Source organism: Aythya ferina (genome assembly GCF_964211825.1).
Source record: "Aythya ferina genome assembly, chromosome: 19".
In the NCBI taxonomy this organism is placed as follows: Eukaryota; Metazoa; Chordata; class Aves; order Anseriformes; family Anatidae; genus Aythya; species Aythya ferina.
Window position 1 is genome coordinate 4,745,228 of NC_140309.1, and position 25,428 is coordinate 4,770,655.

The following is a 25,428-nucleotide window of genomic DNA, read 5'->3' on the forward strand; positions in this document are numbered from 1 at the left end:
ACATCCGTCATCTCCTCTGACCTGGTTGAAGAGGGTCTGTAACAAATTGGAGCCAGACTGTAGAGTATGAAAAAACAGATTATTTCCCTGTTGTTTGGGTCCTGACACCGATACTATTTCAGGCCAAATAGAAGCAGCAGATGTTTTGCAGTGCCAGAGCTACAGAGCATGCAGGACCTGTGAGAGGCAGGAGAATCCCATTTCCTTTGCACAAGTTGCAGTGTGCAAGAAGATCAAAGATGAGGGAGGGCAGCCAGGCTGAAAAAGCTCCCTATTTGTGGCTGGAACTTTAGAAGAGATTCTGATATCTACAACTGAAGCTGTGTTTAATAGGGAAGGGGAGGGAAGTGAGCTCCAATTTTGACACTGGGAGAAAAGACGGATTTTTTATTTTATTTTTTAAATGTCTTCAGCAGGCAATGCATTCAGCTGGTTTAAACAGCCAGCCTGAGCATGGACGCTGACCACGAAAAAATTCAGCCCTGCTGCTTCATTCTTTAGCCTTTAATTCTCCAGAAAAGCAAAGCCATCCCCAGAAAGAGCACCAACACTGCAATTTAACATGTGCACGCTTCCCCAGCAGATCCAAAAGCACACATTAAACTATCTTTGTAACAAGTTGTAGACCAGAAGAGCGCAGTGTAAAGATGTTTAAATGACAGTCTCATGCAGGATCACCTGCAGTCCGCTGATTTGCAGTCGCTCAGGTAGCTGATACATTAGTGAGCCTGTTAATGAGCTCTGCTAGAGCTGTGCTGGCTCCAAGCCGAGCTGTGGATATTAGCACTTTTCTTGTGTACAGCAGGAGGACAGCAGAAAAGGTGGGAGGCCATCCACAGCACAACTGGCTGCCCTCTGCCTCCCCCAGACATACGCCTGTTTTTAATTAAGGAAAGGTCTCAACCAAAAGCCCCAATGAACCTAACTTAAATACCACAGTAATGAGCACAGCATAAATACAAAGCTCAAAACCCACAGCCCATCTTGTTTTAGATGCAAGGGAGCAGGCTGCCATCCTGTCTCTTGGGTGGACACTAGTTTACTGCATTTTGTACTCTTTCCACAGAAATGCCCATCTGCAACAGAAACATGCTATTCTGCTACGGAGGAACTATCCACCATATGTTAGAATTTCGCTTTTCCCACCATATTATGTTTTCACCATCAACCCATTCAACCAGCCACTGATCCCAGCTGTCATTTCTCAGGAAGACATTAGAAGGTTTAAAGAATCTGCGTGATGTCTTTATAAAGAGGAGATTATTTCTTTATGCAGAAATAATAAGTCCTGTGACAGCAGAGCAGCAAGATGCCCCAAATGACCTCATTCTGCGACCAGATATTGCTGCAGCAATCGCCAGGCAGAAAGGTCAGGCATGACTCCCAAAAATCCTGCCTTACAAAAACAGGCACAGGAAAGATTGAGAAAGCCTGACCATTTGCCAGGTGTTTGTTTTTGTTTTAGAATATTTATTACAGAAAACCTTTATAATGTGGATTTTGTCAGTCAAATGCCACGATATAACCCAGGTCCAGGAATTTACACACGCTTCTTTAGTTTCCTGCCAATTCCATTTTATTAATTGCACTGCATGAATTGTATTTTATATTTCAACAAGCTGCCAGCGTGGCTTTCTATAGAGCACTATACTAGGATGCAGGAAAATTGGACTCTAATCTAACCTCAAGTTTTACTGCTGGTATGAAATGGAAATTCCCTCCACCTCAGCTGTTTTCACTAATAATGAACAAGGAAAAACGATACTGACTTGATCTGTGGAGTGCTTTGATCTGACCAGACTGAAGGTGGTAGCTACACGTTAAAATTGTTTATGTTGCCTGCTCTAATATTTGTCTCAGTCACAGGCAAGCTCCATGAAGGCTGCAGATACTCAGTCTTTGTCAGCCACAGCAGACCTGACAGCCAGCCCTGATCCTCAGGGTGCACTGCAGCTACTAACCTGTCGGTCCTCACTGGTCCCATAAAGCACCCACCTGCTCCATTTATTACAAGAGGCGTACAGACACAGAAGAACTATGTTTAGAAACAGGGAACCTTGTAATTATACCCAATAATCCTGAAAAACATTGCATTACACTGCACATGGAGAACACACAGCACAAGCATCGCATTTTCTAGTCCTTCAAGGCCAGTAACAGAAAGCAAATGTGCTGAGCAATGTGCTGAGCACCCCTGCTTGGAACTTGGTTGCCCACTGCGTGCATGAACTAATCGAGTAATGCCCAGTCTAGTTTTTTTTCTCCTCTTTGCAAATGTCAGGGCTCAGTCACGCCAGCATGCATTGCAGTCGTAGCTTTAGACAATGCAAATGCTCTATACGCATTTCAGATTTGGCCAGTGGAAAATACCAACTCAGTTGTGAAGGCACAAAAAAGAAAAGGGAAGGAGGTAAATAACATTACTTACCCTCTTTGGAAGTAACAGAATCTGAGGAGGGTGGCAACAAATATAAAATTAACAAGTGGAAAAACACAATTAAATTAACCTGTGGAATACAAGGCCAGAATACATTAAAGATAATTAACGATAATTATATTGCAGCTGTAGCCACATTAATTCTAATTAGAATAAAAAAGCACCAGACAACTCTTATGTCTTGCTTAGAAATAAACTTCTCAGAACAAATTCTATAACAGATATATCTGACCCTTAAGGTTTGCCCCTCTTGCCTTCGAGCCTATGATGACAGATTCTTTGATGGGATGTTTGCTGAACAGACTTCTGGTCTCCCAAAAGCACCAGTAGGAACTTTGTCTGTACCTTTTGTTTTATGTTCTCTGCAATATATCTGAGAATGCTTGTGGCAAAATAACAGGAATACTTGATTACTATCAGAGATGTTTACTGAAGAAAGGAAATAAGAAATGAATAGGGTAATAGGGTCTTTTTTTTTTTTTCTGTAAAAAATACTTTCGGAATATGGATTATGCCATGTCACAGCTATCCAGGATGCAAATTATATGTATAGCTAAAGGAAGAAAAGAGAAAGGTATTTGCAAACTGGGCTTGAAATGTGATGGAATCAGGTGCCCTCACAACAGACTGAAAATTCATTTATTTGATGTGTAAATGCAAATATGGCAGAAAAATCCACCTACTCACATCCATACCTATGTAACACACCAAAAGCTACAATATTTAAGCAGACAATAAACATTGACCAAAATCGAAAATACCTAACAAGTGATTAAATCTCATTGTTTTCTTTGCAACTTGGCTTGTTTTAAGAGATTATCAATACTTTGTGACATTAGGGTCATAACATAAAGCCACGACCATACTGCAACTGCAGAGAAAATTGCCTTGAGAATGACATACTGCTGTGACCTTCAAGTCCTAATAGTCAGACTTCTGCTCCTTGACAATTTCTGCACTCATAATCCCCAGCTCACGCAGATTACCCTTCACAGGGCTGACATGAAGGACCTGGGGAAAAATCACCAATGGAAGTTGTAATGCAGGGCTCTGTCCTGTCATTGTTTCCAGCAATGAAATAAAGAGGATATTAGATGGTAAGCCCTGTAAATAGACAGAACTTCAAATTTGCAGGGAAGTTTCACTCTTCTTATCCACTCCAAAGAAAAAAAACATTGCATCACTGTATTTAAAGATCAGTTTGTGTACCAATGGATCTAGAAGTATATATGCAGGTCAGCCTGGGAAGGACCTGAAAAGAAATTTTAACCTTGTTGGATTCATTCCATCATTGCTGCCTTGACTGTATTGTTTTGAGAAGTATGCAGAGCATAAAAAAAATCTAAGTCTAACACAGAAGACAGAAGGGTAAAATACTCCTCCCATACCGGTGTGGGCTTTAAGGAGGCATGCATCATGAAACATGAAACAAAACCTGCACCACAAACATTTTGGCAGTTGTTTTCTCTGGAACTGTGCCTGCAGCCTGTCAAAGCCATAGGCTTAGCTAGGATGTGTTGTCACCCAGCTCTGCAAGAAGCCATTCTGATCTCCACAACAAAAGATTATTTGCAATCACATTCCACCTCTACAACCTTCTGGCCCACAGCAGACTAGATTATACCAACAGGAAAGATGTTTTTGTCACCAGCTGCAGTGAAATCACACAAACACATGGTCCTGGGAAGCACGTCAGCCTCGAGTTTGCCAGTTTCAATAGGGAACTGAGGCCCCAAATTAGCAAAAGTCATAAGTGCGGGTTTAAATTCACATGTAGGAACAATCCCCTTGAAATTGATTAGATCACCAAGTGTGCACTGTTGTCCTGTGGCTTGCAGGTGCACCCTGTCAGGATCAGGTCTTTCCAATGTATTACCATGTTCTGATGCAGCAGAACACAGCTGCGATGGGATGCCATTAGAGACAACTCTACAATTTTAGCTTGTGAATTCTTTATTGCCTCAAGAAAGCTCCACTTTGCAACAGCGTTTGATTTTCCAATGATATTCCTGCCTTTTACCCAATTTTCCAGCTGTAATGACCAAGCTATGATGAAGTCAAATGCCTTGCACAAGGTTACACTAATTGATACACTGGGCAAAGAACTACCTCTGACTGTTGACTGTCTTTTCAGTTATTAATTCCCATAAAATTCCAGTTATAATAAACCATTTTATATTCTACAATACTGCCTCATGTGCTTCTAACAGATTTGTACTGCTTTCTTTCAATACGCTTATTTCCATACGCACATTACATTACATAGCACCTTTATCGTAAAGTTATTTTCAATAAGTAATAATATTTCCATTCAGAGATGAGGCTTGCAAAGCACAATTCCATACATTTGAATGCACTGTAATAACATCGGATGTTCACAGAAGGCATTTTGCTGTATTCTAATTGTATCATGTTAAAACTCCACATCCTCTAACAGTTAATCCCAATGAAGTGCCTGGCTGGTAAACTGCCCAAACAAACCAGCTCATACAGCTACTATATTCATTTTACAACAAAGATTAACAGCTCTGTCTTTCTCTGTTCCTGGCTCCAAAGCTGAAGTAACTCGGTGCAGGTGGCACCTGTATTGCTGTATGCTCTGCCTCCAGGAGCTGAGCCTCTGAAAGGCAGAGGGAGCCAGCAGCTCAAACCCAGCTCGTCTTCAGTCCGAGGACAGCTTGTAAGATTTTCTGGCCTTTCAGCACCTTTATCGCCTAGCGTCAGCATGCAGTTCAGAAGGTTGTTAACTGGGAATTCACTGATCTGACAGGGATAGTCTCTGAAGCACAGTATAGTCACAGAGGGCTTATGGCACACAGTCTGTATAGGCCTACCTGCTGGGGAAGCTGTTACCTCATTAAGAATCCTCCCATAGTGCAGCAGTAAACACTAATTGATATTAATGACAACTGAATCACTGAACGGATAACTCGAACGACTGCATTATTTAATTTTAACACCCAGAGAAGTAGGTGAAATAATCCAATAATCACTAAATAACCATTGCAGCGGTGGGTTACTAGCATAGCAGAAACCTGTGTTTCCTGTTTTTGGGTTCCAAGTAGCATTTTTTTTAGCATCAAAGACTTTTTTTCTGAACTAAGGGTCCATTTTTATTTATACAAACAGAATCACAGAATCACAGAATTTCTAGGTTGGAAGAGACCTCAAGATCATCGAGTCCAACCTCTGACCTAACGTTAACAGTCCCCACTAGACCATATCCCTAAGCTCTACATCTAAACGTCTTTTAAAGACTTCCAGGGATGGTGACTCCACCACTTCCCAAACCTATATAGCATCATACACAAAAGTTCGGTATGTACAAAGGTGTAATACTTGCATATAGATGTTTAATAACATGCGTAAAACCTGCACAAATGTAACTGTGTAATGAAAGAACTCAGCACATACTCAATGTAGTGGACAAAGGCCACATTACAGAGCAAAACTCTCTCCTTTTCAAGAAGACATTTTATACTTTTCTGTTTCAGTTTGGCCACTTGTATATTGTTAGTCTTTTTTTTTTTTTTTTTTTTTTTTTTTTTTACCCAGCAAGTGCCTGAATGAATGAAGTTTTTAACCATTCAGTTAAAGATCATATCAAAATATTAATAGCAAGCACACAGGCAGAGTTTGAAAGCTAAATCACAGAGTGAACTTAGAAAATATTAAAAAGCATACTTATACCTAGCAAACTGTCCTGTTCTCATCTGATATGAGTACTGAATTCAGGAAGTATTTTAGGAGAATGATCAAGAGAGGGAAGCAGTAAGTGTGGGAATCAGCCCCTTTTCTCTGCTCTGGTGCCAGTCTAATAGTCAAAAGCAAGACCTACATGAAATGCTTTGCTTAGCAGCCTGCGAATATCTGGGACAAATGATGTTTAGGGAGAAAATAGTTGCCAAAACCCAGTAAGCACATACCAAACACTTGTATGGGTAACAGATGAAAAAAAAAAAAAAAAAAAAGATGTGATTCAGTGAGGAGAAATGTCTGTAGGTCTGTAGAACTCTACATTCGTCTGGACAAGTGCAGAAAAAGACAGAAGGGTGACACCAGGGAAATATCAGCTGGTCACCACCAGCTGAAAACTGAGCATCAGCCAGTGATGTGCTCTGAACAGCAGCCATTCATGGTTTGTGTTTAGCTCAAATTGAAACATTCACATGCATCAGTCCTAAACTGATTGAAACATTATTCGAAAGGGAGCTGTGCCCTGGCATAACCTACAGGCAGCAGAGTTTGTACTGGACACAGTAACAAGATTAAATCCTGGGGCTGTTTCCCCTGTTCTCCCTGCCTGTGAGGGAGGAGGCATCAGCAACCACAGCAATAAAAAGCAGCGGCCACAGCCGCTGGCAGTGGTTTCCTCCCTTCGTGGGTCCAGGAGAACAGCTCATGCTTTATTCATGAAAAAGGAGGCCTCTGGAGGTCTAAGGAAAAAAGAAAAAAAAAAAGAAAAAAGAAAAAAAAAAAAAAAACAACCAGGAAGTAAAATACTTCTTGGGGGCACTTGCTTGTGATCTGGCGACTGTATAAAGCATCAGGAAGGAGAGGCAGGGGAGGAGGATGGAGGCCTGAAACCTCCCTTCCCGAGATGGTTAAGGAGGACCATGAGGGTGAACTGCGTCCTGCGTGGTGATGGGGTGCAGCAGGGAACAGACCGCGTCCTGCAGCGGGTCCCATCCAGCCGAGGCTGCAGGGGTTCGGTGTAGCTGTCACGAGGGTCAGTATGAGTGAGCAGCAGGACGGGATTCCTCCAAGGGCTGGTTTAGAGAGGCTGATATCTGCCCTAGCTGTTATAACACAAGCTACTGCTTGGAGTTCTGGTGGACTCTCCCCACTTTGCCACACACCAGGCTACATCACCCTAAAAGCTGTTTTCCATGTGCTTTCAGAATAGGAGCACATCTGAGCTCAGAATAAGCTTCGTGCTGGGAAAAGCTATTATCTTCTTAACTGGCCAGCCAGCCCTCTCATTCCCTTGCATCCCCAGTAAAAAGTAAAAACTCTCAATGTGGGCCTACAGGAAAGCTGGGGAAGGACTCTCTCAGGGAGTGTAAGGATAGGACAGGGATTAATGGCTTTAAACTAAAAAACGGTAGATTGAGATTAGGTATAAGGAAGAAATTCTTCACTCAGAGGGTGGTGAGGCACTGGCACAAGTTGCCCAGAGGAGCTGTGGCTGCCCCATCCCTGGAGGTGCTCAAGGCCAGGCTGGATGGGGCTTTGAGCAACCTGGTGTGGTGGGAGGTGTCTCTGCCAGTGGCAGGGGCTGGAATTAGATGTTTTTTAGGATCCTTCCCAACACAAACCATTCTGTGATTCTAGGAACATCAGTAAACAATCTCCTGCCTGCAATCCTTCACTTTCCTGAGCAGACATATGAAGCTGCAGATGTCATTCGTCCGCCCCTGACTGAAGACACAGAAGTGTCTTGTCAACTCTGACTGTTTGCAAAGGGGCAGCCGTTAGTCCCCCTCACGGGGGGGATCCTGACACTTATACACCACCGGCTGTTCCTAATTTCATGTCTTACCATCAGGGATGACTGTTTCTGAGCTCTAATTACTTTGCACAGGCCACTAAAAGCCTTTTTTGAGAAGGCTCAACTTCTCCTCGCAGATTTCTGGAACCTGCAGGGAAAGAAAGAAGCTACCTATTACTTTGACAGACTTCCTAAAGGAGGACACATGCAGGAGAAGGTTTATCTCTAGAAAACTACAAAAGAAACGTAATATTTTACATTAATATCCATCCTTTGTTGTCTTAATTACAATCTAATGAATATTAGTCCCCAGAATACATCCCCTACAAGGGGGCCTAAGCAAATGAGAAACAAGCCATAGCAGGGCAGTCAGAATGAAAGGAAGGGAAAAACAAGGCAAAAAAAATAGAAAAACAAACAAACAAAAACAAAAACAAACAAACAAATCAGGAGAGGCAAAGAAATATGCCCTGGGATGCATCGGCTAACATTCATTTAGTAATGCCAACATTTGATGTGGAAAGTTCTCCTGGGTGGCTGTAAAACATATGGATTAACTCTGGCACGTGGTGGGATTAGATCAAGAATAAATTAGTATTTGAAGGGCTTTTTATGGTATGACGGGTGGGAGAATGAGGAAGTGATTCTCTAGCAGTGCAAGCATCACCTGAGATTGCTGTTGCAGGAAAATTTAAAAAGCAACAATAACAACAACAAAACAAAACAAAAATAAAGACAACCCCCAAGTTAAATTCTGGTTTTGTTTAAATGAATGTGAGTTTTCTCTTGCACTCCCATAGGACTAGAACTACACATTTATTGTGTAATCTTACAAGTTCAGGCAGGCAAAGTCAGTGCTGCTATCTGAAATGGCAGCCTCCAGAGCCAGGGCTCATGGCCTGTCAGACACCATCGATTTTTCCATTACCATTGTTTGCATCCTGAATCCCAGCTCAACAAAACTTAGTCACAAATATTTACAATAGATTACAAAAATAAATTTTAAGAACTTCAAGAAGGAAGAGTTTAAGTGCTGTAACCAGAAGCCGATTTAAACAGATTTTATTATTATTATTTTTTTAATCCAAACCTTTTGAAAGGTTTCACTAAAATTCAGCTTATTAGGAAACAAAACTTTCATTAAAAAGTTGAACAAAATCCTCACAGTGCAAATGTTTATGCTAAGTGTAGAGTATCATAGTACCTGTCTGGCCTCTGATGCCTAATGATGATTATAACAGTCTTGTATTTATCTTTAGGGAGACCAAAAGCATTTTACAAAATCTGATATAGAACCCATAATTGTAGAAACTTATGTTTTGTTATCTGCCTGTATACAAAAGACAGCTTGTCAATTTATCAAACAAAAATATATTAAAAAAAATATATTTTAAAAAGTCATATTAAAAATACAAAAAATATGTATATATTTTATATATATATATAAATATATTTGTATATATATAAATCATATATAAAAAGTGGTTTCAGGGTGGCACATGAGACCCTCCATGCTAATTCTGACATCAGAAATTTGGTTATCCTGTTACCTTCAGCATTAAAGTTATAGCAACAACTGCGGAAGCTGATGATGCACAGCTTGTCTGCAACCAAAGCACTCTTAGGTGCTTTTGGATACATGAAATAAAGAAGACTTCTAGGTATTTCTGCTACGGTTAAAGCTGCTTTGAGAAAGTGCAGGTAAAAATAAACATTACAAAAGAAGAGATAGGTAACTAATGCTTGAGTTTACTCGATTAGCATAACTGTTACTTTGACACACCATTAAAGCAAGATTTACTGCATACGAGAAAATACAGGCAAATTGTCTGATTTGGTTTATGACATCCTGTATTCTTACATAGCACATAAATGCTGTATCAATTCAGTGATAAATTACCCTGCTGCTTAAATAGACCTCTCTCAATGTTGGAACTTGTTCTGTTGGCTTTCTGTTTCAGAGTAAAGTCCCATTACAATGGGAGCAGGGAAATCGGGGATTTTCCAGGAAGTCACTGTGCCCAGAAGCCACTCCAATCTGCCTGCTCAAACCTGCAGGTGAGTCTCAGTCAGCAAGGACCCATCTGATATTATTTGTTCACTTGGAAGGGGCAATACCTGGGTGACTAATGCAGTTATGAGAAACTTCTCCCCATTCCCCGTTTCTCAAACTTCTCACCTGTGGTAACTTCAGTTCAATACAGTAGCACTAGCAGCAATGAATAACAAATGCCTTGAACTGGGAAATGTAGACAGGTGACCCTAAATTTAGGGAGTTGGCCCAAGAAGAACAGCACCTGGGTTGCAGGGCTAATATCCAGATTTACCTCCACGGTAGCATCTTGGTGCTTCTCATTTGAATGATGCTGCGTGGAACACCAGGGCCACCTGGCACCCCCCTGGGCTGCTGCCAGCTCTGATCCCCACTGCATGCAGCACCTGGGTTTCGCTAGACTTTAACCCCATAAAGCAGAATTAATCCAGCTTCACCCAGTAATTCAGGACTGCTTCCTTTCATGTTCTCCCAGACCAGGGAAAGGTTCATGGGTCATTTACTTTTGGAATTAAGTCTAAGTGCATATTTCAGTATTATGCTGTAGTCTTAAAATTGCAATTAATATGGTAATATTAAGACTACTACCAAATCGTTGTTTAAATCCTAAATTGATACACAGCCACTACAACAACTACGCAGAGCATGTCCTATTTTATCTTGTAAGTCTGTGCAAAAAATAAACAAACAAACAAACAACAACAACAACAAAAAAACAACACTAAACAGTTGGAATAAAATTCACTGGTATGCACAGCAGTCTGAAGATAATTATGTTTTTATTTGTCAGATTTTTTGCTCGTCCTCTATCATTAACACTTCACAAGCAAGCCAGACTCCACCCTACCTCACCTTTTGCTCAATTCCTCCTTTACTCTTAAAGAACTTCCTGATTTGCATGTTGCAGCCCTTCCTTCTGACACTTCAAAATCCACACACTGCAGACTTGAAGGAATCCAGACTGCTACTGCCTGATATTTCTTGGGCTCCTGATAAACAATGACATTACTGTATTTTCATCTTTGACATACAGAAAATGAACACAAACAAGTATTATTTAAGATTTATTCTGTTTCATTCTGCTGAACAAGGACATTGGTCAAGTTTTGGCCAGCATTTAGGAGACTACACACAACTGGAATGAATTGCATAATGTCATGCAGTACCAGCTGGGGGCAGTTGGTGGAGAATATTGTCAGACTGTAGATGTAAGGAAGGAACACAAGAAACTACAAATGCATGGAACAGAAGAATCATGCCATATTACGGCTGCACTGCACCTGAGCAAAAGTCAAGCAATACTGTAATTATTTTAAAATAAAAATAAAAATAAAAATAATCGCTTTTTATTAACTCTGTTGCAAAGTTCTTTTGCAGTTTCTGACTAACAAATGACTATCCACATTCCCATTATTATGGGATAACAGAGGCCATGAGGCCAAGTGTTATGTCTGAAAACACACACAAAGTGGCATGTTGGCAAAAGAATAGATGAACCCAGGCTGTCTGCTTCCACGTCTATTTGATATTACCATTCATCACAGCTTAGTGATACAGCCCCCAAATCTATTTCTGGTTTTGCAACAGCTCACAGCTGAGCCTTTAAGCAGGCAGCTCACAGACCACAGAGCCATCGTTTTTTTTTCTTCTTCAAGTTCCTTCCTCTTGTGTGAGGGAGACCCAGCAAGGCTCTGCTGCAGGAACACCCTTTGCAACACCAGGCATGCACACAACTGCTTCCTCAGCTTACTCGGTGAAAGGGAGGCTCTGTGCCAGCCTCAGAGCCAGGTTTTCATGCAGTTAGAGCCCTGCTACAGTCCCCATGGTGACACCAGATCCTGACACAGAGGAGGAAAGGGACAGCTCCACACCAGCCCCAAGCTGCAGGTGCAAGCAGCCAGAGGCTCAAAGGGACTGCTGCAAAAGGGAGAAATGGCACGCACAGTCATTCCCCTCTCCAACAATTTTAGCTTAATCAACAGCGTTAGAAGCCAACAGCTGCAGTTTGGCTTCTAGGAAAATGTAGGCTTGAAGGCTTGAATCCCTTTCCTGCAGACAAAAGAGGGGTTCCAGGCGGGAGCCTGCTCTTTTAGCTGTCACCGATGACCCTGGTGGCTCCTAACACAGGTGTCCGTACTCCCTCTGCTGACTAAAGCTGAAACCACATGCCTGCTCCTGCACTGGACACGCGGTTCTCTGCTACACCCTGCGAACAAAAACCAGAAAATTAAGGAAATTTCAATTACACTGTTAGACGTCAAGCAGCCAAAGAGCAGAAAAGTAAGAGCAGCAGGTGACTGCTCCTGAATCCTGTTATCACAGCCCGGTGCAAAGCACTCATTCCTCAGCACCCACATAAAATAATAATAAAGCTTCCCTCGATTAAAATTATGATGATCTAAATCCACTCATTAAAGTGTTTTTAGATGCTTATAGGAAAGAATTTTAATTGTATTTTATTGTATTTTATTTTTATTATTAGAGCCTCCTGATAGCAACTACCTTAAATTGGTCTTCCCAGCTTCTCTTTCATTGTGGTCTGTGACCTCCCTCACTTCTAGCAGAACGAACTGCTTAACCGCAGACTGAGAAGCATACTGCTTATAATTTTATGTGGCAGCATAAAAAAAAAACATGGTCAGGTACTTTAAGAAAATGTAAAGAGCAATGAGACGCCATAAATGAAAGCGTTCAGGTAGCAGAGCAGGCAGATGTCGTGCTGTATTTACCCAGTCTGTTTGGGTGAGCTGCTGTTACTCCACAGCAACTGGAGATGCCAACGTGAGAGGAGGGCTGAGGATGTGGACTGGGAAATAAACTAGGGTATGGCAGCGTACAAATGTATGACCTCAGCCATTATATGTGGGAAAAAGGTTTAAGCAGTACACATAGCAGTAACTCAGATCAGCACAGCCGCACCTTCCAGGGACAGTCTACAGAAAAGCACATGAACAGAGGGATGCTGTGGTGCTGCAAGAACAAGGACAAATAACCTGCACATCCTGACACCATCATCTCCTTTTTTTTTTTTTTTTTCCACGTAGAGGTCAAGCACAGCAGCTCTGCAGGAACCCAGGCCCTTGTCAGTCTGGGAGCAGACATGGCAGGCTCAGGAAACACCCTGATGCAGTAGTGCCGTATTTCATCAAGCACCAGTCCAGCCTCCCTTCTAACCAGCCCATCGTTATTTGCACTCCTGGTATTTCTCCCAGCTTCGCTTTATGCTTTCAGCCTCAATGAACACGAGAGAAAATTGTTGGTAGCATCAGAATTCATTCCCCTCTCTCCAAACTAGCAGTGTGAAAGGGGGAGAGGGAGAGCAGGGAACAGCCTCAGAGGGGACTGCAGACTCCGCATTTCCCTGGCAGCAAGGCCATCTGTGCTACGTGACCTACTTGTGGCTGCTGAACAACAACAGCACGCTGCAATAGGAGGTGGCGGCTTTCACTGAGACTGCAGGGCTGCTGGGGATGGAGAGCAAACAGCCAAGGGAACTTTGCATTTCTCTTAACAGTGTAATTTAAAGTCTCAGCCCCTGGCATCGTAGACTTGCTGGGTAACGTATACCCATGTTAGCTCTACTAATAATAGTAAGACAAACTCACTGCTTTATTTATTTTTTTTAACTCAAAAGCAAAATCACTTTAAATAATATACATTTCTCCCCACCCTCCCACAAACATTGTCTATAAGATCTATATATATATATATATTTATTTATTATTTATTTGTAACAAATATACAGTACTGATTCATACTCTTCACTAATGCTTGGTTGAAGCTAGTTTCTTCTCTTATTATTAGAAATTATTATTTCTATTGCCTTTGGGGTTTTACACCTCATGTCCACCATCATCATTTCATCACGGGAGCTCTTTGCTGTCTTCAACTCTTGCCTTACTTTTGGTATCTCCAGCAGTTTCTGCTTCTTGTTCAAACTCAAAACAAAACTACCTTCAGTTTCACCAGCCATAGCATGCAAAACAGCAAAACAAATGCTTTCTGCGTTTACCCAGCCCCCTGACAAAACCTCTTGCATTGGGCTTTCATTTCCCCATAGGGCTTAGAGTAGAAGCTCCTGACTGTAGCCAAGCTGAGAGGAGTCTCCACATGGTCTTTAAAGGACTCATTCCCTATATCAAGCACCTGCAGCTGGGTCACCCTTGCTCCTGGGATAACCACAAGATCTCTACTTATTTCTCTCATGGTGATCTCCATTACTGATAGTAGATGCTGTCTGAACACATCAAAGAGCATTCCTCTTGCTAACTAAATCATTAGCAAAAAGTTGTTATCTGTACCATGTACTGATCACAGATACTGAGTAAGCTTTTTTTTTTTTTTTTTTTTTTTTTTTTTTTAATATACATATATATCTTTTGGGTAGGAAGGAAGTAGGTCAGAAGAAACTGCCTTAAATTCAGGGCCATTCTCCTTTCAGGATAATACTGTACATCCTCTGCGTGCATGTGTATTCAGGCACTGTTGGTAACACATCAAAAGAGCTCTGCCATGTCAGCACTGAATTTGGAACTCATTTTATCCTGGATGTCTCCTGTGATCTCAGACAGACAATATCAACAGTTCACAACTTGGGGGAGACAGTTTTTAAAGCTTTCAGCTCAGGTATTCCCATCCACCTGCCACACATCCTTCTTAATATCATCATGCCCTCCATAAATACTTGTGCCATGTCTGACAGACAACAGAGTCACTGATACATGAGGAGTTACTGCCTGCTCAGAGGCTGCAGTGTTTTAGAAGACTGTGCTCCCCAGAAACACATATTGCAATTGGTTAGCAGAAATGTATCACAAAATCTGTCATCAGGCTCTCTGCAACAATTCTTATGAATTATCTTTCTAACAGCCCGTTGGGTGCTTATCAGCAGTAATCCTCCACATATAGCGAGAGAATTAATGCTGGCCAGGAAAATTGTATCTTATCTGGAGGCTGGTACTTCCTAAGAGCATAACAACTGTTTAACTTGGCAAGAAACCAAAGCATGACCAGCACGTTGTATTGACAGACCGCTATGACCAGCAGTGCTGTACGCAGCTGCGATATTTCACTGTCTCCTGTTGGCTTCTGCAGTAAGTTAAATCCAAAGACAGGAGTAACACAGTTGAGTTTGAGGTGTATTCATCCAGTATGTGTGCTAGAACAGTATGAATATTGGAATAAAAGCTAGCTGCCTTGTCCTTATATGACATACGACATAATTATGCCTTTGCTTAGTTTTCTACTTTACCTCTAGTAGAGGTGAAGTTAATCCACAGTTAATTCAGACAGGCATGTAAAGGCTGCAGACCACCCACAAATTCACCTTTATGAAACACCACAAAACCACCAGGAGCAGCGTACAGCTAATAATAAAAAATATACAAAAAAAGATTTAACCATTGACTATCCTGCCTACACAAAACCCAGATAGAAAACTGCTCTTTGCGCAATGGAAACTTCACCCTCCGGAGTTTTGAAGCCCTGTGAGAAACCCAGCAGACTCCATCGCTGTCAGGCCATGGGCTGAACCCGTTCCAAAGGCTGAACGCCCACGTGCCAGCCTCACAACGTCAATGGACAAGTGCTGACAATGACACCGGGATGCAAATGTTGCGGCCAGCGATAGGAAGTCCTCCCCGTTGAAGAGCATCACTGCTCATGCAGGACTCCAAGCACGATGGGCTCCAGGCTCCTGCCTCATACCAGTGAGGCAAGGCTTACAAGGAGAGGCTGAGGGAGCTGGGAGTGTTCAGTCTGGAGAAAAGGAGGCTCAGGGGCGACCTTATCGCTCTCTATAAGTACCTTAAAGGAGGCTGTAGCGAGGTGGGGGTTGGTCTGTTCTCCCATGTGCCTGGTGACAGGACGAGGGGGAACAGGCTGAAGTTGTGCCAGAGGAGGTTTAGGTTGGATATTAGGAAGAACTTTACTGAAAGTGTTGTGAGGCATTGGGATGGGCTGCCCAGCGAAGTGGTTCAGTCACCATCCCTGCAGGTCTTTAAAAGACGTTTAGATGCAGAGCTCAGTGATATGGTTTAGTGGAGGACTGGTTAGGGTTAGGTCAGAGGTTGGACTGGGTGATCTCGGAGGTCTCTTCCAACCTAGACAATTCTGTGATTCTGTGATTCTGTCTTAAATTAGAAGCATTCCCAAGGGATTAGAGCCCAGACTGAGGGACAGACCCTGCGCTCACTGAGCTGAAACAAGCGTCACTGTGCTGAACATGAGCAGAGCTTCGGCATGTACGAAGGCCTCAGGAACTGCTGGGATTTAGGACAAGTACCTCCCGCTACGTGAATTTGAACATTCACAGCACTGCACCTTATAATACGGTATTTCGTGGTGCATCTTTTATTGTTCTCTTTTTATAGGGGGAAATAAACGTGGTTAGATGAAAAAGAAACAAAGGCTTATTCTCCTGAGGTGCAAACACAGTAGCGTTTTTATTAAACAACTTAACATGTCCTTGAGGGGGAACACACAGCTTTGACACAACATGTCACAGAGGGGGGACACTCCAGAAGAGCCGAGGGCTCTGCCTGCCCCCATGGAGCCCCCAGCCCACCCCAGTCGCCCCCCGGAGCCCCGCTCCCGGCCACTGAGCGGCCACCCCCGGGAGGCCGGGGCAGGATCCGCTCCGCCCTACGAGGCGGGCCCGGAGCGCGTTCCTCCCCTCAGGCAGGCGGCGGGAAGACGGGCTTGGCCCCGCTGCAGCCGCCACCGCCGCGATGGAGGCGGAGGAGGCGGAGAAGGCCGGGGCCCAGGGCGAGAAGCGGGGACCCGCCGACGCCCCGGGGCCCGCTCCCGCCGGCGGCGGCGGCCATTACGAGCTGCCCTGGTGAGGCCTGAGGGGGCCGCGGGGCGCGGGGCGGTGGGGAAAATGGAGCCGGGCGGTGGGCGGGAGGAAGGGCCGAGCGGCGCGGCCATTGGTGGAGAGCGGGGCGCGGGGCGGGACTAGGCGTGCAGGAGCCAATGGGAAGAGGCGGGGGGCGGGGCGAGCCGTGGGCGGGAAGAGAGGGGGCTCGCGCCGCGCTGTCGCCTCGCTTCACCTCAGGGGCGGCTGTGAGGGGGCTGCGGTCGGGGGGAGCCGGGCATGGGGCGAACCCAGGGGATCCGGCCCCTCCCTCCCCTCGGCGGCTGGCTGCGAGGTGCTCACCGCGGGGTGGGAAGCGAGAAACCCCCGCTCAGCCCTGCGGGGCCCAGCCCGGGCGAGATCTGGCCCTTCAGGCGCGGGCGGTGCCTCCCCTGTCAGCCCTGTCCTGTCAGGCTGAGGCGTGAAGGCGAACCCCAGGCGGTTGTGGTGTTTTCGTCCTTCTTACGCTGGTCAAAATAAAACAACTTGGCGTTCAACGTAGTGTGAGCCTCCTTTTCCGGCAGTGTAAACAGCTATGAAAGTATGGCCATGTGTGTCTGAAGTGTTTTACTTCTACAGGGTGGAAAAATACAGACCCATGAAACTGTGTGAAATAGTTGGAAATGAAGATACAGTGAGCAGGTTGGAGGTGTGTAGCTGTTGCTCTATTTTTTGATGGGTTAGCTCAAAAACCATAATTCTGCACAGAGCCACAGACCAGTGGAGCTATACTTGAGCATGTGGACAAAAAACCTTATGATTTACTTAAGAAATGACAAGTTTTTGGACATAATAGAGCAATGTCCTAAAGAAACAAGCCTTCTTGAACTGGGATGTTGTTTAAATTGGCCCAGCTATGATACAACATTTTTACATGTGTACCTGTTATATTGTTTCAATGAGTAAGTATAGTTTATATTACTACAGAAGGAAACAAAAACAACACTTTTTTTCTCTAGAAGAAAAATATTTTCCATGACAAATTAATTTGTAAAAGTAGCATTTGTTAGTAGAATGTTTATACTAGCAAATATATCTTTAAAGCAAATAGAAGGGAAAGAGTAAAGGCCTGTGAGATTCAGTACTTTAACGTTTTTCCATATTATTCTAGGAACTGACTTAACAGTTCAACTGAAAAACATAAAAGCAGCAATGTTTTTTTTTTTTTTTTTTAAAAAAAAAAAAAAAAAAGAAAGAAAGAAAGAAACCAGGAGGGAAGAAAATAAATGGTAGCTCTGTTACTCATGATTAAAATAGAATAGAATTGGAAACTATTTCTTCCTACCATTTTCTTATATGTATGTTTTTAATTATTCTTTCTTAGGTCTTTGCAAAAGAGGGGAATGTACCAAATATTATCATTGCTGTAAGTATTGCCGTGTGGTATTTCACTGTTGTGGGTCCTGGCTTCTGAAATCTAGGCACAGCAACCTCTCAGTATGGGTTTGCATTGTACCTGAGTGTACTGGTAACAGTGATGTTGATTGTATGGTTACAGAGCAGTATTTTCAGCAGAATACACAAGAAGTAAACTACCTTCTGTTACTGAAAACTAACTTGGCCCTCAGGTGCTTATTGAAGTGTGTCTTATGCTTCTCCTCCACTGTTGCAGGCAAGATGCTGAAGACAACTTTTAGACCTATGTTCTCTCTGTACTTCCTCTGTTGCAGCTCTGTTTCATGACTGGGGAGCATTGTAGAGCGTACAGCTTAGAAAATGGCATTAAACTTATCAGCAATTGTTGTATCTCTAGGGTCCCCCAGGAACAGGTAAAACCACCAGTATCCTCTGCTTGGCTCGTGCTCTGCTTGGTCCTGCGTTAAAGGATGCTGTTTTGGAGCTGAATGCCTCAAATGACAGGTGAGAGTGAACAAACCTGGTCAAACTTTTAACGAAGAAGCAAGTATCCATTTTTATTTTTAGTTGAACTCAGTTCTGCTTGATAGGTTTAATGTTTTAGTAGGGCCTCTAGTACTTACTTTAATATAGTTTTTCCAACTCAAAGGCAATTTTTGGTGTCCAACTAGCAACATAGATATTATCACCTGATGTTTTATATCTAGATAGGTACTTTCACACACACACTAATATAAACGGAGTGCAGAATACATAGCAGTACTGTCTTCTCAAATTTACTTTGAAGAGTTATGCTTCCTGCATTCATGAAGATCCTGATAAAAAGTGAATGAGTTGTTTATAATGAAACTCGTCAGTACTTAGGAGAAAAAGTGAAGTGATAGAAATTAAGAGTAAGGACAGTTGGGGTTAAAACTGTAGGATATGGGTATTAGGTATAGCGAGGACACTGACTCTTCTCTGAGGATCAGGCACTAAAGGCTGATTATATTTCCCAAGCTCTGTAGCAGACCCTGTCCTGACGTATTCTAGGGACGTTTTGGGGAGGGTTCAAGAGTACAGTGCTTTGTACCTGCCTTTTGAATTCTGTAGTTCTATAACTGATAGTACAGCATTCATTTTCTACACTTTACAAACAGTAAAATCCTTTACTTTTAAAAGTAATACTTCAGTGGGAAGTAATACTCAGTCTAGGAAGGTATCCATGTTGTGCTAATATGATGAAATCTGTCCAGATGTTTTTCTTAAACTGTCTTGATTTATGGCCGGGTTTATTGGTACGGCTCTGTGAAGTACTGGCAAAGTAGCAGTGCAGACTTAAACAGTTCTGCCCTTGTTTGCTTATTACTCCTACCATTTGCCAGACATAAGTGCTTTTGTGGCAGTAAAGCTACTGATAGAAGCTGTTAAATTGCTTTTTTCAAAACCTCCAAAAAGGAGGGGGATTGGTGTTTAAATCCGACTCTGCATGGCCGTCTGGCTACCAGCACAGCTTCACAACAATTACACCGGCACTGCTGATGGAACGGAAACAAACAGCACAGGAATGGGGAGCACGGGAGCCCTTCAGCCACTGTGTCTGCTGAATAAAATCCATTGTGTAATTTCACCCAACTGATCATAAGTGACTTGAATTATTGTTCCAGAGGCATTGACGTTGTGAGAAACAAAATCAAAATGTTTGCCCAGCAAAAGGTCACACTTCCAAAAGGTCGGCATAAAATAATCATCCTTGATGAAGCAGACAGGTACGTTGTGTTTTTTTTTTTTTATTTCAGCTACTGTGTGAAATCTTTTTTATCTGTTCTCTGTCTGCAGAGTTGCTGTCTTGGACAGTATTAGATGTTTCTATCAGGCTATCAAAACAATTTAGGAGGAAACAAATGGGTACTGAACAGTGCTTTTAGAAGATTCCTCACATCACGTAGAGATCATTGCTTCAAAGGAGATGCTGAATATTGGGTTGAAACACTTCAGGATTTAGCTTGATGTGATCTTAGCATCTTCCAGTTTACTGGCTGATGAAAATGGGACATTCTCCTGTACCTGCATGTAATTAGAAATATTTTTCAGAGTATTAATGATTTAATTTTGTGTGTTAATTTTATGGAGGTCTCAGCGATTATCTGTGTTGTAGGGTGATCTGTTCACATGCCTAGCAAAAGCTGCCTAGCTTACCAAGCCAGAATACCAAGTAATTTACAAAGTACTGTCTAATATCAGTAAGTCTGAAGCTTGTCTAAAAATAATTATTAGGCTGCAGCTATAAGTCAGTGAAGGGTAAAATCTGTCCTAACTCCTTTTCTCTTTCAGCATGACAGATGGAGCACAGCAAGCGTTGAGAAGAACAATGGAAATTTATTCCAAAACAACACGCTTCGCACTCGCATGCAATGCCTCTGACAAAATCATAGGTAAGGTGCTGTTAGTCCCTGGGTGTTTTAGTTAAACACTCCCCATACTGCTGAGTACTTTCAAAGCAGTTTTCAGAAATACCTTGAGCCTGCTCATTGCAAGAAGCCCTGGTACTTCTGAAAACTCAAACCATCTGAACATCCAGCTAATAAAAGAAGAGCGTGTTTGCGTAGCCAGTGAACCTTCTGAACAGCTGTTTTTAATGGATAGCGCTGTGCATGACTGCAGAAGCAGATTTTTTTGGGCTTAATCTCCATCCAGCTCTGCTACAGTTTATGATATTGGTGTATTGTTAACTGGATGTTGAACCCCTTTTATTGTCTTGCTTTCTGAAACACAATCAGAAGTCAGAAAGAGCTGGCCTGTAGGCTAACACAGTGTAGAGCTTTAGACTGCCCTTGTTTAGCAATAGTTAAAATGCTAATTATGCATCTCTGTCCTCAGAACCTATTCAATCTCGGTGCGCAGTGCTGCGCTACACCAAGCTGACGGATTCGCAAATCCTTGCGAGGCTACTGAAAATTGTCGAGAAAGAGGATGTGCCATATACAGATGATGGGTTGGAAGCCATTATCTTCACAGCCCAAGGAGATATGAGACAGGTAGAAGGGGGAAGGCAATGAAACAAACGCTTCTGCTTAAAGCAAAAAAGTTTGAATTGCTGCTCTCAAGGATGTATCTTTGGAGAGATAAGGAAAAGGGGATGTGATCTGTGGCACAAGAGTAACTAAACTGCTTGTTTTTGCAAGGTGTTAAAGTGGATCTGCTCCTTAAAAGCAAATTGCTGGAAATCAGATGCTGGATTTCTGGGAGAAAACAATGTCTGCATGCATTTACAGTTTATTCTGTTGCCTAACTGAAAACTTCATTTTTGGTGTAATTTCCCCAAAAATGTATTTCCTCCTGAGAAGCGCAGCACTTCCGAAAATGACTGAAGTCTTTGTTTTTCTTTTTGCAGGCATTAAACAACTTACAGTCCACATATTCTGGGTTTGGCTTTATAAACAGTGAAAATGTCTTTAAGGTTAGTAATGCTGTAAAACAGTAAAGCTGGAAGTCTAACACTGCCTAACTACGTGAGACCTTCCTTCAGGTATATGAGACTTTGAAAGTCTTTACCCCTTTGCAGACCATGCTATGTATGTAGCAGGTATTAGTCAAAAGAAGTGTGCATACTTTTTGAAAAGGCAGAGAGTTCTTCAGTCCCAAACAGCTCATCTGAGGCTTTCTGACTTTCCAACTCTCAAATCACACGGATCACCTAACTGCTGGGAAATTTCACAGTGATAACTTGAATCACAATTACTTGCGTTCTCATGTAGTGCTATTGAGTGCACCGTGGTAGGGTAGCTATGTTATCAGAAAAGTCATATTACTTACAATGTAATCAATCTAATTTGGATTGTAAGATGTGTCTGATTCAGTATTTCAGCTGTACAGAAACTTGGTGAAAATACTTGGGGCTTTAATATGGGATGCTCTAGTATTTTAAAGTGTAATATTTCTCTGATACAGGTATGTGACGAGCCTCATCCTCTGCTTGTGAAAGAAATGATACAGCACTGCATAAATGCAAATATTGATGAAGCATACAAGGTTGGCTTTCGTGGGTTTTGTCTCTGCAGACACCTTTTATTTAAAGAACACCTGCTCTGAAGAATTCGGTGTACATTGCTCTTTAGAATAAGGGCAAAACCATGTATATGAATTAATAAATTAAGTCCCGTTTTTTTCCAGCAGTTTGTTCAGATGAATAATCCATCAAGCCAAAAAAAAAAAAAAGGGGGGGGGGAGAACAAATAGTTTTGAAATTACTTGCTAAACAGAATTGATGTTGAATTGCTGGATAAGTAGTACATATATTTTCACTAGCTGTATACAGCTGTCCCAAAACCGAATGTACTTTACTCACCTGCTAGGTTTTGCAGATAAACAAGGGATTATTCTTTCCTGCACAGATTCTTGCTCACCTGTGGAGACTTGGATACTCTCCAGAAGATGTGATTGGTAACATCTTCCGTGTGTGCAAAACCTTTCAAATGCCTGAATATCTGAAACTGGAATTTATAAAGGTCAGTATTTTAGCGATGGATTAATAACAAATGCAATGCTGGCTGAACTTATTATTTACATCAAAGCCTCTAAAAACTCCTTAAGAACTTTCGTGAAGAGCATACTAGATTCTAGTCCCATGGATAGTAAAATATTAAATTATTTTAACAGCCAGTTGACAAATGGTGAACTGGTATAATGGAATCACTCTTAAGTTTTAAAACCTGTCCTCAGATACAAGCACCTTGCTCCTTACACAAAAAAAATATGGGGAAGCACAGGCTTCAATTACAAAAATAAATAAATAAAAATCGATCTAATTGGTCTACATGGGAATATAATAGTCTTGCCAAAAAACGTTTTTTTTTTTTTAATCTTTACGTGACTCTGAAGATAGTTTCTTAGCAGTAAGGGATATGTTCTATTTAGAGGAGTGTCATTAGTCACACCATACAGACTGTGGAAAAAAAACAGAAGGTTTGACAATGTTTTCCTCATCAGGAAATTGGCTACACGCACATGAAAATAGCAGAAGGTGTGAACTCGCTTTTGCAAATGGCTGGACTGTTGGCCAGGCTGTGTCAGAAGACGGCAGCCCCTGCAGCAAGTTAGATACCTGATCGAGCTGAAACCCCTCTTCTGGAAGGTGAAGACATGCAAGGTCGGCAGCTGCGTGTGTGTCATGAATTCTGTCCCCCTGGTTTTGCTAAATCCCAGAAAAATAACCAGGTTCTATTGTAAAATAACTTGTATTTTTTTTTATTTGATCAATAAAGCTTTGAAATCTTTAACCCAAGAACTTCTGCCTGTTGTGTAATTGATGTAGAAAGGACTGTGGCAGGCCAGAAAGGAGAAGCAGTAAGGTCTCTCTAGTACTCAGCAAAAATGCTCGTTGGTAATGATACCAAGACCTAACAGCAGGAGAGACAAAATATCAATCCCCTTGTTAGTGATTACACCTTACGATTGATCAAGACTGGTGGTCTCACTGAGACCAAGAAAAAACTTCTGCACAGACAGAGCCGTGACTGAGTTACAATCGAGGCATGCTGAGGAGGTGCCATTTCTGGGTGCTCTTCATGTGCTGGGGTAAGGAAGATGTTTCCACCAAACGTACGGGAGAAATAAACATTTCTTGATGATGCCAGCTATTTATTTTGGACACTCCACCTGTAATCTTTAAAAAAAAAAAATACACCAAGTTCTGGTACGCTCTGCATTTGTGTTCTCTGTTTTTGCTTGTCCAGGTTAGGTAATATTTTACAGTAATTTCAACATACCAAAAAACTACAGCATCATGATTTCCTCTCTGCTTAGATTTGGAAACCACCCCACAAGTGCAGAGGAGCAATAAAGTGTGAAATGCAGAAACAAATATAAATTAAGTTTGACCACCTCCATATCAGGTGTCAGATATATTTCTGTAAGCAGAGCTCTTAACGAAGCATGTTGTTGTTACAGCAGTCAAACAAAACACGGTAGGAGTACAAGTTACTGGTGCCTGCTCTTCTCCCTGCCCCTTGTGTTGAAGATACCACCCCCAGCAGCCAGTTGCCCAAACCACATTGTTTCAGCACCAAATCCACCTCTGCAGGCAGCTTCAGTCTAAAGACCAGCCCCAGCACTGGTTACACCCTCCTTTTCTCCAACTCAGCCACAGGGGTAAGGAGTTCCAGCAGCAAGGGCTGGCAGCATTGTAAGTTGTGCCATCAGAGCTCTGCAGCCCCTCTGACAGAGCTTTAAGACAACCCTTTTTTAACTCAAAGTGCAGGAAAGCAAGATAATGGAAAGCTAAAGCACAGGCATGTTTGAGGTTGCTCCTGAATGGAATAAAGGAAGCAGTTCTTGGAATAATGGACGCAATACTCAAAGTACCTTCTTTCACTAGATTTTAGTCAAACTGGGGTAAGTTTGGTTCCGAGTTACTGAATTGTTAACGCTAGCACAAACACTGCTAAATATATAACAATGCACTAAGATGATTAAGCCACTGAGTCCTTTACAGACACATCATAGCTTTTGTTTGCAAAAGCTTAAATAAGACACATTATTTAAACACTAGACTGATTTTCCCCTGTCTGTACATCACAGACAGCCTGCTCTGCCTTCTCCTAGTTAAATATGTTCACTGCCGAATAGAAAGAAGAGGTGTTACAGTGGCAGCTTCATAAAATAACAAATGTCGTATTAGTAGGATTCATAAGGCTGCTCCTTGCCGCAGCGGACGCACCTACCTGTGCGTTGTGTGGTTTGCTCTGTCAGTGCCAGTGAAAGTGAGAAACCTGGAGGATCACAGGTCCTGATCCTACCTGCTAAGTGCTTTTCTTTGTGGCAATACTCAACAGCTGCTTTTCATCTCCAATTTGGAGCTGATTCGCTCCTGAGCTAATCCTCTGCAGCACTGGGAGGATTTCCTTTTGCTCGCCTTTCCCTGTAAGAGGAGCAGCAGCGGTCTGAGAGGCCAGCAGTGCTGCCTGTTCTCACATATTTAACTGCTCACCGCCTCTGAGTGCAGAGCTGCTGCTTCCAGCAGCCAGTGAAGGCTCCCCGGTCCATTTGCGATAGCCATACCAGCAGTGCCAAAACTGCATTTAATGCGTCTTCTACATTGAAAACAGGAAGCGCGTTGCTCACTTGGCTGCCTACCTAACGTGAGGAAAAAGAGCTGTATGTACCCATGGGAGATGTTGATTCTCCTTGAATTATTGTCAGGCAACGCAGGAGCCGACAGTTTTGGTTTAGCACCAGAAATAATCCTTGTGCACCTAAAA

At 42.5% G+C, this 25,428-nt stretch overlaps 1 protein-coding gene and 1 long non-coding RNA gene across 2 annotated transcripts; one reads left to right on the forward strand and one right to left on the reverse strand.

Moving 5' to 3' along the window:
- The first annotated feature begins 16,646 nt into the window (after positions 1 to 16,646).
- Positions 16,647 to 23,453, forward strand: RFC2 (replication factor C subunit 2). Its single transcript, XM_084493002.1, has 11 exons — positions 16,647 to 16,819; positions 17,414 to 17,483; positions 18,159 to 18,200; positions 18,588 to 18,694; positions 19,837 to 19,938; positions 20,504 to 20,604; positions 21,050 to 21,207; positions 21,564 to 21,629; positions 22,121 to 22,201; positions 22,564 to 22,677; positions 23,159 to 23,453. Exons 1-11 carry the CDS (start codon positions 16,710 to 16,712, stop codon positions 23,267 to 23,269), a joined length of 1,062 nt encoding a protein of 353 aa, XP_084349128.1. The 5' UTR covers positions 16,647 to 16,709; the 3' UTR covers positions 23,270 to 23,453.
- Positions 19,897 to 22,654, reverse strand: LOC311421300. Its single transcript, XR_014684799.1, has 2 exons — positions 22,518 to 22,654; positions 19,897 to 20,236 (listed from the first exon to the last, which is right to left on the reverse strand). It is a non-coding gene; the product is annotated as an uncharacterized lncRNA (long non-coding RNA).
- Positions 23,454 to 25,428: the final 1,975 nt, after the last annotated feature.